Source organism: Chaetodon trifascialis, chromosome 16 (genome assembly GCF_039877785.1).
Source record: "Chaetodon trifascialis isolate fChaTrf1 chromosome 16, fChaTrf1.hap1, whole genome shotgun sequence".
Taxonomy (NCBI): Eukaryota; Metazoa; Chordata; class Actinopteri; order Chaetodontiformes; family Chaetodontidae; genus Chaetodon; species Chaetodon trifascialis.
This window is the reverse complement of record NC_092071.1, coordinates 14,334,138-14,350,132: the sequence shown is the minus strand read 5'-3', so window position 1 is coordinate 14,350,132 and position 15,995 is coordinate 14,334,138. Positions and strand designations below refer to the sequence as shown.

The 15,995-nt window shown below is 42.9% G+C and overlaps 2 protein-coding genes across 2 annotated transcripts; one reads left to right on the top strand and one right to left on the bottom strand.

The window, feature by feature from the left end:
* The first annotated feature begins 1,032 nt into the window (after positions 1 to 1,032).
* On the top strand, positions 1,033 to 6,345 carry cdc23 (CDC23 (cell division cycle 23, yeast, homolog)). The gene is made up of 16 exons (XM_070982926.1): positions 1,033 to 1,161; positions 1,633 to 1,705; positions 2,532 to 2,669; positions 2,777 to 2,819; positions 2,918 to 3,023; positions 3,209 to 3,341; positions 3,590 to 3,767; positions 3,867 to 3,964; positions 4,100 to 4,181; positions 4,390 to 4,543; positions 4,654 to 4,773; positions 4,884 to 4,959; positions 5,056 to 5,117; positions 5,268 to 5,346; positions 5,475 to 5,594; positions 5,699 to 6,345. The coding sequence occupies exons 1-16, from the start codon at positions 1,049 to 1,051 to the stop codon at positions 5,849 to 5,851; spliced, it is 1,728 nt and encodes a 575-aa protein (XP_070839027.1). The 5' UTR covers positions 1,033 to 1,048; the 3' UTR covers positions 5,852 to 6,345.
* A 697-nt stretch (positions 6,346 to 7,042) lies between these two features.
* Positions 7,043 to 15,436, bottom strand: kif20a (kinesin family member 20A). The gene is made up of 19 exons (XM_070982907.1): positions 15,299 to 15,436; positions 13,711 to 13,881; positions 13,478 to 13,603; positions 13,219 to 13,338; positions 12,800 to 12,938; positions 12,516 to 12,691; positions 11,873 to 11,972; positions 11,346 to 11,555; positions 10,896 to 11,007; positions 10,710 to 10,784; positions 10,452 to 10,595; positions 9,903 to 10,071; positions 9,632 to 9,784; positions 9,263 to 9,402; positions 8,932 to 9,034; positions 8,604 to 8,799; positions 8,417 to 8,508; positions 8,187 to 8,324; positions 7,043 to 7,446 (listed from the first exon to the last, which is right to left on the bottom strand). Exons 2-19 carry the CDS (start codon positions 13,873 to 13,875, stop codon positions 7,072 to 7,074), a joined length of 2,733 nt encoding a protein of 910 aa, XP_070839008.1. The 5' UTR covers positions 13,876 to 13,881; positions 15,299 to 15,436; the 3' UTR covers positions 7,043 to 7,071.
* Between the last annotated feature and the right edge of the window lie 559 nt (positions 15,437 to 15,995).

Sequence of the window (15,995 nt, the reverse complement as noted above, 5' to 3'; positions counted from 1 at the left end):
ATGTACATGGTGACATGAATATACTGGAATGAACTGCATTGGGTAAGAAAAGGGGGTTGGTGTATTTGTTGTACCAGCTCCAAAACAACATCCAAAGACTTTTCACACTAGCCTGAACCCTAGTGTACAGAAAGCCTAGAGCTCAGTCCCAAGGTTATGTATCCACAATGTCCATCATCACAATACTCATATCACTTTGCTTGGACTCACTGCAGCAACATCACAATGATTTGATTGGGCAAGGAACACCCCTTTGCCTTACTCAAACTTCAGTTCACATTAGTAACTTTTGGCTATGACCTTTTATAAGTCAGGGCTTAACCCTGCTTCATAGCAGGGTAAAGCTGTGGGCTAATGGTGAGGATATCACACATTTGAAGTTTTGAGTGAGAAAGGACTGTAAGCTCAGGGCTAACAGAGCCATAAGCCCCCGGCTAATGTTGGTCTCAGACAAAGGCTAAATATAGAATGAAAAGTCCTGATGATGTCTTTATCCAGTAAATGATTGCAGGTAAAGAAAACACATGAAGTACTGCTGCTGCTACTGCTGTTATTATATTGGATTCCAAGACCGGTGTGTATACTAATTTATTGTATATAACATGATTATTACAGAACAAATTTGTTGTTAGGCCCTGAAGATAGATATATAAACTGGTGCATACCTAATTAATTTGTAGGACACAATCTATATTCTGATTTTATGATTTTTATATTTGGATTTGTTGATTTTGTTCTTCATCATAGCCTTTGCTTGAAAACATTGTTTAATGGTAGTTAATATAAAGTATAATTAAAAATACACCTACAACTTACATTGAGTGTCATCAGGCTACAAACATGTGGGTGTGATACAAAGCAGTGTAGTATGTAAAGGCGATATGTACCAGGGTTGACTAGATCTGGTGAAGATTACAATGTATTTTTATGACAAGACAAAATTATTCTTTTATTTTGGAAGTAAGAAAGAAGAGGAAGTGATGTCATTATTGATAGGCGGGACTACCCCTTCAGAACTAGCACCAATAGCGTACTTGCTCGGTAAAATATGAAAATGGCGGCTCTCTGTAGTGAGTTTGGGGACCTGGTACAGATCAAGAAGCAGCTAATATCAGTGATATCGCTATGTAAAGAAAGAGGACTTTTACACAGCGCAAAGTGGTGAGATTGACCTTGACTAACGTACCATTAACTTCCTGTCTTTCTGCTCTGTTTCCACGGTAACAGCGTTAACACCAGTTGTCGGTCGGTTAGCTACGTTAGCAGTGCTTTTGACAAGTCTTATTAAGACAATTTTGCTAAAGCTGTTCACTGAAAACATTACATATGTAACACCATTAATGTTATATTTCAGCTAAGAGCGTCGTTAGATGGTTACTTCAGCTTACACTATCAAAGTATTTGCAGTGTAGTGTTTATTTTTCAACCATTACTGGGCTCAATTTGTAGTTACTGTCAGTTCCTGTCCATGAACAAAAGTCTATAATGGACAAAGTTGGATTAAAAACCAAACATTTTTGTTGTGTTGTTGCTTCCCGCAAGAAGAAATCTGAAAAAACTAATCCTAGAAATGCTCCCGCCTCTTATCAATGGCACGTTTATGTCACACGCTTTCTGTGTTTACCTTTTTAGGGCTTCTGAACTGGCGTTTGCTTTGGACCCGCTTCCCAAGGATGAACTACCCTCGTCACCTCCTTTTACTGAGGTCTGTACACCGCCAGGCCTGAGGCTCTCCTCACTTGAGTTTGTTTTCATTACATAGTTTTTAACTACCAACCACCCAGTGTCCCTCCGTTTCTCCTTTAAGTATTTTTGTACTTTATTTCGTACTGTCTGTCAGTATCACATATGTACAGTTGGGCTGCAACTACCCATTATTTTCATTTTGTTTTAATGTGTAGATCAATTTCTCGATTTATCCATTAGTTGTTTGGTCTATAAAAGGTTGGAAAATGGTGAAAACGTCCATCAGTGTTCCCCAAAGCCTAAGATGATGTCCTCAAATGTCTTGTTTTGTCCACAACCCAAAGATATTTATTTTACTGTCTGAGGGAAGTAAAGAAACCAGGATACAGTCACATATAAGAAGCTGGAATCAGATCATTTTGACTTTTCACTCAAACCAGTGAACTGATTGTCAAAATATTTGGTGTTTGATTTGACAGTTGACAACTAACAGCTGCTGACTGTAGGCATTAGCAAAGGTTATTAAGACTCAACTGTCCGACACAAGGAAGAAATCAATAATATGAGGTGCAAAGTTGCAGCACATCATCCTTTCATCTGAAGTGTGGTTTGACGTTTAATGTTCATCCATTGTGTCCTTCTCTCAGAAAAGGAAACGTTATACTGCCCCCTGCTGACAGTTTGTGTGTAGAGCGCGAAACTGACTGTTAACCATGAGTTCAGAGGCAGCTGCACAGTTATTACCTTATGAAAGCCCTTTTGTGTTTTTCACTGAGATTGAGGATGACTTGATGAAGATAATTAGGATGACTTTGTCATTGTCTGTGTGTCTGTGCCAAACACAGGAAGATGCACAAGACCTGGATGCACTCACACTGGCCAAATCCTACTTTGACCTGAAAGAGTATGACCGTGCAGCTTACTTTCTGAAAGGCTGCTGCAGTCTGAAAGCTTATTTCCTCTACATGTATTCTCGCTATCTGGTAAGATTCTGCCCACATCCATTGATCCTTGATTTTAGTTTCATGACAAGATTACTTACACTTTAATGCTTGTGAACCAATTTAAAAGTTTGCCTCTTTGTCTTCAGTCAGGCGAGAAAAAGAAGGACGATGAGACAGTGGACAGTCTGGGTGAGGGGTCTTGTTTATTTTGTTCTTTTTAAGAGTACTGATGTGACTTAAATTGCCTTTTTAACACTGAACCTTTTGGTGTTTTTCTGTGGTTCCAGGTCCTCTGGAGAAGGGTCAGGTGCGCAATGAAGCATTGCGAGAACTGAGGGTGGAGCTCAGCAAGAAACACATTGCAGGGGAGTTGGACGGGTTCACCCTGTACCTGTAAGAACTTTTCCTCTGAAGTGGACACACTTTTCTCAGATTCTGCAGTTGACTGATCACAAACTCTCTGTGTGTGTGTGTGTGTGTGTGTGTGTGTGTGTGTGTGTGTGTGTGTGTGTGTGTGTGTGTGTGTGTGTGTGTGTGTGTGTGTGTGTGTGTGTGTGTGTGTGTGTGTGTGAGCGCAGGTATGGGGTGGTGCTACGAAAGCTGGATCTGCTGAAGGAGGCGGTGGAGGTGTTTGTTGAGGCAATTCACGCACTCCCTCTTCACTGGGGAGCCTGGCTGGAGCTCAGTAACCTTGTTACTAACATTGAAATGGTAACTACCTTTGTGTGTACACGCAGACAAACTCTGGACAGCATTGGTCTATCAATAACCATTTACACCTGAAGTCAATACTTATAGGACAGCCGGTTGACTTTTTAACATCTTGATACCTCAGAAAACAAAACATTAACTTTTTTATATTCAATAAATGCAAAGAAATTTGAGGAAGAAAAACTCCACCTGAGATAATTCTAGGCACTGAAATGAGTCTGTCTTGGTCTCTTGGTCTTTCTCCCCAGCTGAAGTCACTGTCTCTGCCAGACTGCTGGATTAAAGACTTCTTCATGGCCCACATGTACACAGAGCTGCAGATGATCAAAGAAGCATTGCAGAAGTACCAGAACCTGATCGAGGCCGGCTTCTCTAAGAGCACCTACATCATCTCACAGATTGCCGTAGCTTACCACAACATCAGAGGTTTGTTTTTTTTTATCGTTCTTCAGTACAGATTTTGCCTGTCTGAAGAATGTAACAGGGACAGTTTTAGTGTTACAACACTGCCTCTTTTCATTTCAGATATCGACCAAGCCTTGGCTCTGTTCAATGAGTTGAGGGAGCAGGATCCGTATCGCATTGACAACATGGACACATTCTCCAACCTGCTCTATGTCAAAGTGAGTTCTCCACATGTGATCTGATGCCTCATTGATTCACCTAGAAGTGTGTTTTTGGCTTGTTCCCTAACTCTTCACATGGAGGTTAGAGGTGTAAATGACAATTTATACTGATGCTAATGAACGCCTCCACAGAGCATGAAGCCAGAGTTGAGCTACTTGGCCCACAACCTGGTGGAGATCGACAAGTACAGAGTGGAGACGTGCTGCGTTATCGGTGAGTGTCGAGCTGACCTGATCAGAAGAAGCTTCCAGTGGTAACAATTAGTTGATGAATATATGAAATGTATCATTGCGCTTCATAAATCGTTTGCAATTCATCAATAAAAGTACAAAATATTGCTTGGTCAGCTGGTCCGACAACATTTTTGAGCCATTATTTTGAATTGCGGTAATGTGTAAAATAAGTTGTGTCTCATCAACAGGTAACTATTACAGTTTACGCTCTCAGCATGAGAAGGCAGCTCTGTACTTCCAGCGGGCCCTCAAACTGAACCCTCGCTGCCTCGGCGCTTGGACCCTCATGGGCCACGAATACATGGAAATGAAGAACACCTCGGCTGCCATCCAGGCCTACAGGTTTATTTTCAGACCTTTGACAGCAGGGTGGATGATTCATAGCAGCTTGTTTTGTTGTTGCCAGTGTTGTGTCCTTGTTTTTATGGCTTTTATGTTATTCTTTGTATCAGACATGCTATCGAAGTGAACAAGCGGGACTACCGTGCCTGGTATGGCCTTGGTCAAACGTATGAGATCCTCAAGATGCCTTTTTACTGTTTGTACTATTACCGGAAGGCTCACCAGCTCAGGTATGGAGGAAAATAAGGTGTTTTACGCAAGTGCCTCTGAGAATAAAAAATATTCTGAAGCAAATATGCACTAAAATATGCAAAGCTCAGACATACATGCATTTTTGCAGGCCCAATGACTCACGCATGTTGGTCGCGCTGGGTGAAAGCTATGAAAAACTGTCACAGCAAGTTGAGGCCAAAAAGGTACGTTTGTTCAAACTGTCAGTGAAGGCAGTTTTGTGTCATGAATTCACAAAGCTCCCTGGCTTATTCTTGACTTGACATTCTGTTTTTGTCTAGTGTTACTGGAGGGCATACTCTGTTGGAGATGTGGAGAAAATGGCTCTTCTCAAACTGGCAAAGTAAGTGTCTGAGTCGACTGAGGAAGTACAATTCCAAATATCAAATAGCATTTGAGCATAAAATAAAGCTCAGATCTGCAGCTTTGTTCCGTTGTCATACGCCAACATGAAATTGGGGCTAAATGTGAATTCTGCTTATTCCTTTGTCAGGCTGCATGAACAGCTGAATGAGTCTGATGATGCCGCTCAGTGTTACATGCTTTACATCCAAGACATTTTCTCTTGTGGGGTAAGCATTTTAATGGATCTGTCATTTGGGGTGAAGCCACAATTAAGGCAAATATTAATACAACAAGCATACAATTTTGGCCATTTGTTCAGAAGAGATCTATTTCAAATAAAACCTCGTCATCACAGGAACAGCTGGAGCACGCTGAGGTGAGCACAGCCCTGCGGTACCTGGGTCAGTACTATTTCAAGAACAAGCTCTATGACGAGGCGTCCCTCTGTGCTCAGCGCTGTTGTGACTACAATGACGTAAGTATACTTGCATAGTCCGAGCGCCGTGTACTAGTTGCTGTAGTGGACTGTAAGCAGTTGTTGTAACACACTAACTGGTGTCGTGGTCGCTCTGCTCGCAGGCTCGCGAAGAGGGAAAGGCTCTGTTGAGGCAGATCTCACAGGTCAGAGATCAGATTGAGACGCCATCGGCAGATCTGTTCGCTCCGCTCTCCAACAACAACACTCCCGTCAGGAGGGTCTCTCCGCTGAACCTCATCTCCTTTACACCCTGACAGCCACACTTCTATTCACTGGTTTCAAAATGGACCATTTGTGTGTCCTGTGACATGACACTGCTTGGGGGTTTGTCTTTGACAAAAGATGGCGTTGGAAGGATTTACTGCTTCCAACCCATAGACTTGGTAATCCCATTAAAACTGAATTTGTTTGTAAAATGTGCAGTCCTGATCGCTTTTGTCTAGGATCAGACAAGTTCTGTGCTGCAAATGTGAAAACAATTAAAGCGGCAAGTGCTGGGGTTCGCCCGATTTACACAGCACAGTGAATGGAATAAGGTTTTTGAATAGCTTTTTAAATACACATGCAGCTTTTGTACAATTCAGTGCTCGCTCAGCAGTGTAAAAAGAAGGGACACCTTGGAACTATTTACATACACACATGTAGAACGACAGCACACAAACACACTGTGTTTTGACTTGCAGCCATGAGTCGTGCCTCATCATCGCTGGTATGTGATTAGTTTAAATAAAGCATATCTGCTCTGCAAGGACTTTTTTTCTCTCTTCTTTCCTTTAATGGATGTGAAAACACTGCAGTGAAGTGAATGTAGTTATTAACACAGCGAAATGTTTTGAAATATGAATAAAATACTTTTTTTCAGCCTTAGTAACTAGACTGCTCTGTGACAGCCCAGGACCTGTGTTGTTTTAGTGTTGCTGGTTCCTGATTGGTTGATGCTGAAGGCCAACAAGGAACTGTAGGCTGCTGGCTCCAGGTTTCATAAAACCTGCCTCATCATGGTTGTTTGGTGGTCCCTTGTCCCCTCTCACTTTGGACTTCTTTGGTCATACCGTGCAGGGGCCAACGGAGAGACTCAGAGTCACCTCGGAATATGATTAAGTCTCAGAGGCGGGCCTTAACAAATTTTAATGGGTTTTATTGTGCAAATCTGGAAGCCAAGACGTGGAAGAGGAAAGGTTAATTACTGTACACACATGCACTACTCTTACCACACAGTCCTTAACTATCAGCCACTGAGAAGCTTTACAAGAACACCTCAATTCTCTTAGCGGTATACTGCAACCCTATTAAAGCACAACTGTTTTACTGGCATTAACGTCACAACAATTTGGCATTAATAACAGTGATTTAACTGCACTGCAAAGAGTCTATATATAAAAAAACGATATAAAACTCTATAAAGTTACCAGCAAATAGAACTGTTTTTGCATAATATCAAAAAGAAAACACTCCCACTGAAGCTCCGAGGAGTTCAATACTTCCCCCTCAGACTACGAGGGGTGGGCGCAGGGCTGCAAGGTGGAGACTGCTGGCGAGAGCGCAAGATCCGTGAGTAAGGGGTAATGTTTGATTCGTCGGCGCGAGTGTTGTATTTACGGGTTGGGGTACGTGTTGAGAACACAGACTGGAAAAAGGGCCGTTTCTGCGGAGGCCGGTTCTCAGTGTCACTTGGTGCAGCGGCCCCACAGCCCCTCTTCTTGCAGGAACCTGTTGTGGTGGAGGTATGAGGACCTGAGATGGGCAGCTGTGGCTGTGCAGCCTCTATCTGGGCCAGGGTCTCTGCTTTCCGCCTTAAGTCAGCTTTTACAAGCATCAGGCCATTCTGAAGCTCCACCAGGATCTGGTCCTAAGGAGAAGTCAGTCAGAGGGGTTAGACGAGGCCGCAGAGGGAGGTGAAGGTGAAGGTGGGAGGTTGGGTAAAAGAGAAAAGTGAGGCCAAATGAAACTTCTTGAACGTGCTTTTCTAGTTACCACCTGGTGCAGATATTAGAATCCTATATTTAGTTTAAAAGCTAGCTGTGCGTCAAGATTGTTAGTGAAGAGAGAAAAGGAAACTAAGGTGAGAATCGCACTGAAAATCGCACTACAAGCAGATGCTTCTCACACGTTAGAGCATCTGTAATCAGCATCAAAGTGAGAAGACAAACAATTACTGTCAGAACTGTGCCCAAACTGAACTTTCTGCAGAGGTACTAGCGAGCCTATCTGTATGCTGGGATCTTGATTTGGTTCAATACATTTTCAGCTGAGCTTCAGCTAATGCCACTTCACCTCTGCAGTAGACTTTTTTATAAGCAATTAAAAAAGGGTCTTATCCACCTAATAATGAGGAATGAATGAACTTAGCTGAAGTCTGATGTCTCTTAATTACATAGCTTGACAAAAACTTTCACAGACAAAATAATTAAGTTTAACTCGAGAGGTGCATTATTGAAATGAGCCAGCTTTCCCATACCATGACATTTATTGTCTGTGCAGCATTTTATACAAATTGTCTCAGCTGACACCCTTTTAAATAGTTTATAGAAAAGCTCACCTTATAAAAATCCTATAAATGACATCATATCAAACTATACATGGTTGTACCTGTTTGCCTAGTGTCTCATCTGCAGCTGCTAACGCCTGCCGCAGCTTCTCCCCTCCTGTGTTGTGGCAGCAGGCTCGTCCGGCACACTGCAGGTCCGCCCCGAGCCGCTGCAGATCCAGGCGCAGCTGACGCAGGTTCTGATAGAAAAAGTCACAATTTTAGTGTGAGGATGAGGAGAATCGCGTGCGGCAGAGCCTCGGTGTACTTCATATGGTACAGCAGTACTGACCCGCTGACCCTCATCCAGCTTGCGGTCAACAGCACTGGTAAGGCTGCCAGTCGACCCTGGGACCTCCAGCTGCAGCTTCAGCTTTGTCAGCTCTGCGCAGGGAAGCAGAACAAGACGGTCAACTGCGATGAACAATATTTTACCATCAACACGTGATCAGCAGCGTTTCAGTCGCCTTGTGACTTACCCTGCGACTTGGTGAACAGCTCAGTGCGACACTGGTTAAGTTCAGCTTGCAGTCTGCCAATTTCTGTTTGCACAGTGAGGCGCTGAGACCGCCGAGGCCCCTCAGCCTCTCCCTGTGGTGCCGACATGGGGGCCAATTCAGCTTCCTTCCTTTTTTCAAGGGCAGCAGATAAAGCTTCAATTTCCTGATCTCGCTCCTAAGGGAAAAAATGCTTGAGTGAAAATCATAGCATCGAAATTCAAGTATGACTTCATTCTGGACACTTGATGCACAAGATGTCAAATGATGATCTCATCTGTGCACTGAAGGCTGATGCTGTCACGCTCACCTTCAGCTCCTGGCTGTAGAACTTCTTCAAATGTTTTTGCAAGTTAGTGATCTTGTCTTCGTACCTCTCTTCAATTCGAGTCCTCTCTGCCTCCAAGGTGTCACTACAGGGCAAGAAAGCAACTCAGAATCTGCGTGCATTCAAAGTCCTGTAAGTCAATATAATGTTGAAACTCCCCTGATTAATGGAACTTCTTTGAGAAAATAAAAATACAGAAAGGAATGGAAATGATTTGTCCATTTATCTTCTTAAATTAATTCACTGAACAATTGCGAGCAAATTCTATCCACCCTAAATGCGGCCGAGTTAAAAACAAAGCACGCTCACACACCTGAAGCCATCTTGCATCTCAGAGATGACCTCCATCATCTCAGAAACCACCTGCTCTCTCACATTTGCCTCAAGAACCTCTTTCTCTTCCCGCTGGCGCAGCACCTCTTTCTTCAGGATGTCGATGGCCTGCAGCAGAGTCTTAATAACGCACAGTCAGCCGTTAAGACACTGGATATTTGAAATGCTGGTTTATAAAAAGTGCTTCCAGCAACCTTCAACTGGTTTTATTTCTTCTTAAAATGCATCATCTAGGCGATAAAGCCACATATCTAAATATGCAAAACACCCCCAATGCAATGCAATCCAATCCAATCCAAGCCTTAATGGAAACGGTAAAGATCTCACATGTGGTGGCAGAGGACGTTACCTCAGTATTTAACAAGGTGATATCTCCGTCTTCAACATCACTCTCATCCTCTTCTTCTTCAATCACTGTGCTTTCATTACCATTGGCTGCGGGCTCGCGCAGTAAAGAGAGGATGTAAGCCACTCGGGTCTTTGTGGACGGGCCATGGACCAGCTGAAACGACACGAGTCATCTTTTATCATTTCTTTGTTGCTCTTATCTCTACATGCAAGAATAAATCTGTCCCACCAAAGATCATGAGTTAGTAGAGTAAAAGAGTATTGTTTCTCACCTGGGTAGCAATCGCGGAGAATTTGAGGGCCTGGAGGGTCTCGTCATAGATGGAGGCACAGAGATTGATGTTGACCACCATGCTGGAGGTTCCTCGGCCACAAAAGAAACCCTGCAGGACTCGGGTCAGTTTGCTGTCCCTGAAGGGCACCACTTGAGGAGGTCGTGACCTATGGATTTTTTAGAAAGTCTTTTTTTAAATGCAGCTCTTTCTCCAACAACTCGTTCCAGCATCTTATAATAAGAAAATATGTCCCGTGAGTGAAGGCTCAGTGTGTGAAATGTGCGATATCAATATAGTTGCTTTGATGTGGAACAATAATGCAATTATTGCAGAAGTCAACATGAAAATAGAGAACACCTGAAAACATAAGTGTCTGCTTCATCTAAAATATTTTCACTGTGCCATCAAACTGGCCTTTCTTTTGTCTGATAGGGCACAGCAGTTGCTGGTTTACCGCCGCTTTGATCGTGTGTAGGTAATACACTGACTGTTGTACCTCTTACAGCGCCACTTAAAATAATCCAAACTATCAGCTCAAACACGCACTTGTTGTTCTGGTTGTGCCTCAGAGTAGCAATGCAGCGTCCCAGTGTTAAAAGGGAGGTGTTGATGTTGTTGGCCTCCTTCATCCTCTCACCATTACGCTGCTCCTTGCAGCGTTCAGAGCCAGCCAGATCACACACAGTCAGTCTAAAAAGAAGACACAAAACACAACCCTGTTTTATCACTTTTATCACAAACCCATGATACATAGAAATCTAAATGAACCAAAACTGAAATTTAAGTAACAAGACGTTAACTTACTCGCTGATGTGCATGGCCGGGGATGACTCTGCCTCTGGGCGGACGTGCAGGACGCGGACAGAGAAAATGCTGTGGCTGCGTGGGTGATGGATTTATGATCAGAGGTGCAATAAATCTGAGTCAAACAAACATACATAACCAAATCAAAATAAGGCCTTGAAAGGCAAAAGTTAAACGTGCTTCTACCTGCGGCTGGAGTTTTGGTTGAGGTGAGTGCTGGCAAAGCTCTGGTTACGACGTCCAGCCCTCAGAATCCTCCAAGCTTCCTCAGCGCTGCGGACCTGGATCCAGGTGAGGTCTGACCGAACAAGAGGAAGAAGCTAAAAAATGACACTAACAGGAGAAGCAGCAGCAGCAAAAACAGCAGCTTTCTGTGTCGCTGCAAAGATTTTAAAGTGGTTTTCATCATTTATTGCAGCGTTTCTCATGAAGTGGTGAAGCATTCGTACCAATTTGAACCTGGAAACACTGCAGGTATTGTGCAAAAGAAGCAGTCTACAGTCTCTGACATCATTTCCTGCTTAATGATGTGTAACATCAGATGAGACACTCTGTAAAGTGGGCTTAAACTTCAGGAGAAAACTGATACACACTAATTAAACAGCTGAATGCTCTGTGAACATTACTTCCGGTTACCTTTCACATAGGGGTTGCCTTGCTTGTCGTCACTGAGGCGCAGAGTGACTCTTTTTCTGGGCTGCAGTGAGGGTGAAGCATCCAGCAGGTCATACAGGAACTCATTGTAGATCTCATAGAAGGACACCCAGATGGAAAACTGCACCCCATCCTCCAGATCGTCTCCGCTGTGTGAAAGGCTGTCAGGCTCCAGACAAACACTGTCAGTGTCTGCAGAGAGAGACAGTTGGAAATCTATGTATGACTTTTTAAGGGCTTTTACAAAGGCGGTAATGATATAAATTTAATGGAGGCAAGATTCAGTTTAGTATGTATGAATGAAAGTGGATGTGTTCTATACATGGAATTGAATTTGGTATGTTTACACGAGCTTATACTGTGCCATCTGTCACTGGTCTTTACACTTACTTTAAAATATGTGGTGTGGGAATTTGCTCAGGAGCATAATCAATAGGTCTTTGACGGCCTTTTTTTGCCATATTTGCCTATATTGCTGTCCAATGCAGGACTCATAAAGTCCTCCTCACCTTCAAGCTGGGTGGCGATGTTACTTGTAGAGGAGAGTCCTCCGATCCCACTGTCCCAGATTGTAGTGGTACCACCTTGACGGGAACTTGGATTGTCGTCCTGTAACAAATGAGAGCACGTCACCTCATATTTGTGTACAGGAAGATACGTGAATTCCTTATGAGCAGTGTGGCCACTCAGATCAGCCAAATGAATATGAAACAAATCGAAATATGTAAAAGCTTACACTTGAGACTTGCGATTAAAATGAAATGGCCACGCAACGGCTTTGAGACTGTCATTTTTAGGGATGTTTGGAGATAGAATTTTAGTTTTTTGGCACTTTCTTAAAAACATGTGGGAGAGACACAGGAAACTTGACAAAGTGTCAGCCATATCATCGATTGTAGTTACAATTTTTCAGTCTTAAAACATAAGAAAAACTCAGCCCGGTACAGGTTGGTTGGCACTGAACTAGATGGAATTCTTGTCTGAGTTCAGGATGAGTGAGTTACAGAAACTGACACACTGCAGTAACAGAAACATACAAAAGTATATTACTGACATACATCTGGCAGCAATAGACACTGGAGCACAATGTAATAACAACAAACTTGCATTTTTTTTTCACGCAGGACTTTTAAAAGTTGTTCTTCTGTTTACCTCTTTGAGGAGAGAGTTCCTGCGGATTTCCTCCACCCTGACCTCATGGGCATCAAGATGCCTCACATCCTGATACATGACAGGCTTCAGGTCCATGGCACCATAGAGACGACCCTGCAGTTTCCTGAACAGAGACACTAAAGCCCGGGGCAGGAGGCCCGCCTCTCGACCACTGCCTGCGGGTCAAAGTTTGACATTCAAGATTTATGGAGCTGCAAACACCAACATCACAAACAAATCTGGGCTTTATACTGGAGAAATACGAGCACAAGTAAAAATCTCACCCTGAATAGTGTAAGTCTTTCCAGAATTGGTGACACCGTAAGTGTAGAGGAGTCTGTTTTCTCCTTGAAGCACATCTTTCACCATCTGCTTCATTGTGCACTCATAAAACTGCTGCTGTGTGGTCTCTGCTCCAAATATCTATGAAGGACGGATAGAGAAAAAACATCACTGGCCATTTATTAGAAGTATTAAGGAGTGTTTTACCTCAGCATCCTCACTGTTTATTAATAGCATTGGTTTCTACTGTATGCACACCCATTAGCCCATATTTAGCAGCATTATTTGCAGCCCTAGAAATAGACAACCTGTTTAGAGCTATTATTCACCTTCACTCAGGTCAGCCTGCAGCCAACACCACTGCTGGTTGACAACCAATCATAAGCATGTATATGTGCAGCAGGTGATGTGACAATCTTACCTTCGAGAAGCTGAACTTGTGCATGCTCTGGGTGATGCCCCTCTCTGCTGTCCTCATGTTTTGAGATTCTTTTGGAGCTTTGAGCAGCAGAGTCTCATCATCTTGGACAACCACACAGCCCTAAAAAAAGAGTGACAATGAGGCCACATTTTAGAGTACAAGTGTACTGAAAGAAATTCATGCATGTGTACTAACGAGAAGAAACAAAAAGAAACACCCAGAAGTGCCAGTGGTTGTAATGTTGACTTCATAGTCGTACCTGTTCTTCTCCCCTGCTTCTCTCGGTCTCGGTCAGAGGCCGGATGCGCAGAAAAACCTTCACCTTTTCGGAGTTCCCTTCATCACAGCTTCTTTGTTTCACCACTGCAGGTTTCACTGCTCGTTTCTAGAAACAGAAATTAAAAAACATCTTTCTTGCCTTGTTGGTGACATAGAAGAATTGATTTCATGAACCATCAAACAAGCCAAGTAGCCAAATCCTCTGACTCTCACCGGGTCTGTGGCAAATGGCCGGGTGTCTAGGCCAGGTGAGATGACAGAGATCTCAGTCAGACATGGTCTGGCCATCCCTCCATGCTCTGCTGCTGTAGACTCAAACACAGCCATTTCCTCATCCTCATCATAGCCTGCACACGGGGAGGACAAAGACAGCGCCATGCTTACCTGTTGAAAGAGGACAAAACGTCATGGGTATGAAATAAAATATATGATGTAATTGCAACAAATGTCAAATGTGAGCAAGGAAATGCATGTAAACACCACTCTGTAAGGTCCATTTGCATATAAGCTCAGGGTCAGAATTTACCTGCATTCAATATAAACAGATAAATGCATTGTGCAGTCTTCAGGCTGCAGCGCACGTTTTGAGAGGATTAGTTAAAATAAGGCTGAGCAGTGAGAAAAGGTGAGAAATGCACAGAAACTGAATGAAGCCTGCTTTGACTTTCAAAGCCAAACAGAAACAAGTCAAACAGGAAAGTGATTTCAAACCATCACCTGTCCTGACAAGTTTAGTACAGGTATAAGGGTGCAGCAGAACAATGTCATTGAAATTCAGTGACACAGTGAAATAATGTTTAAGCAGGCCTGAAAAGGTCACATGATGGGTAAGGTAATAAAACTGCTTTTCCTGCTCAAAATGAGACTCTATGTGTCTGCTTAGGTTGGGTCAGATTAATTATCCGGAAATCTCAAAGGGCCACAGGTGACTGTCAAAGCTCCACCTGACACCCCGTCTTTCCAGCAGAAGCACAGGGAGCCTGACAGGAGCTGCTCTGGGCAGCTGAGCTCAGATACCATCCTGAGCTGTGGTCAGTGTCCTCGCTGTCCTCTGGCCCTCTGCACGACACAGAGCTCAGTCCTGAGGCCACACCTCCTGCAGTTCTTCATTTTTTTTAAATATGATCACTTGACTTGACTTGACTTGACTTGATAACTTAGCCTTTAAGCTAATTTTGGACAAGAGCAACAGTGCGTGACTGAAGCTCAGCTGACACTGAAGAGTCAAATTTGAATTTAACTTGAGGACATAACAGTTTGAAGGGGCACTGACATTATTAGGCTTTATATTTCAAATCTATACTTCTAAAAAGAAGCAAGAAGTTATTAGACCTTAAACGTTTTTACAAATAGGACGTTGCTTTCAAAGTTACACTAACAATGGCAACTTTTACTCAGAGAAACACGAATCAGCTGTCCGAGCAGTTAATGTTAGTGTAACATTAAAGATGTTTAACAGCTTAAGTCAACTTTACAAAGACAGTCAGTGTCTCCTTTTAAATTCTCGTTCATGTTATCGAACCTGCTCGTTAATTTAAAACCTGTTGCAGTATGAGTGCGTGCGTCTGTAAGGAACTGTTTGAACGTGCACGAGAAGCGCCGTCCATTGTCTGACATTTTGAAAATCTAGTGGTCAGATTCACCAAACTAACACAATGCCGAGGTCGTTGTTGTTGGCTAATTGGATAAAAAAGCTTTCTGTCAATTCAGTCAACATTTATACTTACAGCTGTATCATAACTAGCTGTTTGTTGTTCAGCATCGAATGACCCAGTTAACAGAAAAGGTTAATTTAACTCACCTCGAATATCGACAGTGCGATGAGTGCGCCGATTAATAAATCTCCAAAACTCAACTACTTGGTTAAAACGAAAATTAGTTGAAATTGTGTCAGAGGAACCCGTAACCAGCTAACGCTAACCTATTGCTTCTCCTGAATTTCTAAGCACCCCGATCCCGACCTGATATATTTTTACCGGACTGCGTTTCGTTTTTGAACAATGCGCGTCCTCTCCAACGCGAGTCACTGATTGGCTAAAGGTAGTGACGTAACATTGTTTACAGTGACGTTGCACTCAAATGCAGTACAGAGGATGAGACCAAAAGATGTCGCCGTTTTAACTATTGAATGGATCAAATCCATTCTTTCAGGATAATCCTCTTGAAATGTTTATTCTCGTTTTCTTCAGGGTCCCTAAAAGAAGTGCTTTGGAATAGTGAACAATTTTCAGCACAACTGCTTCAGTAATTTCTGAAGTTTTGAAAAAAGTTCGTTTCGTTAAACGCCCCAGCTACCCGCCCCCTGATTACAGCATGGATACACACAGTGCGCAAGTTAAACGGGTCCCTCTTAAACAAAGACGCCTTTCATAAGTTCCTATAACGTGACGGAAACAAAGTGGTATTATTTTTATTTATTTGATTTTCAAAATTTCTTCAATAAAACATATGTGTGGGTTAACAAAGTTCTCACAAGGATTTTAAATACATAAAAATAT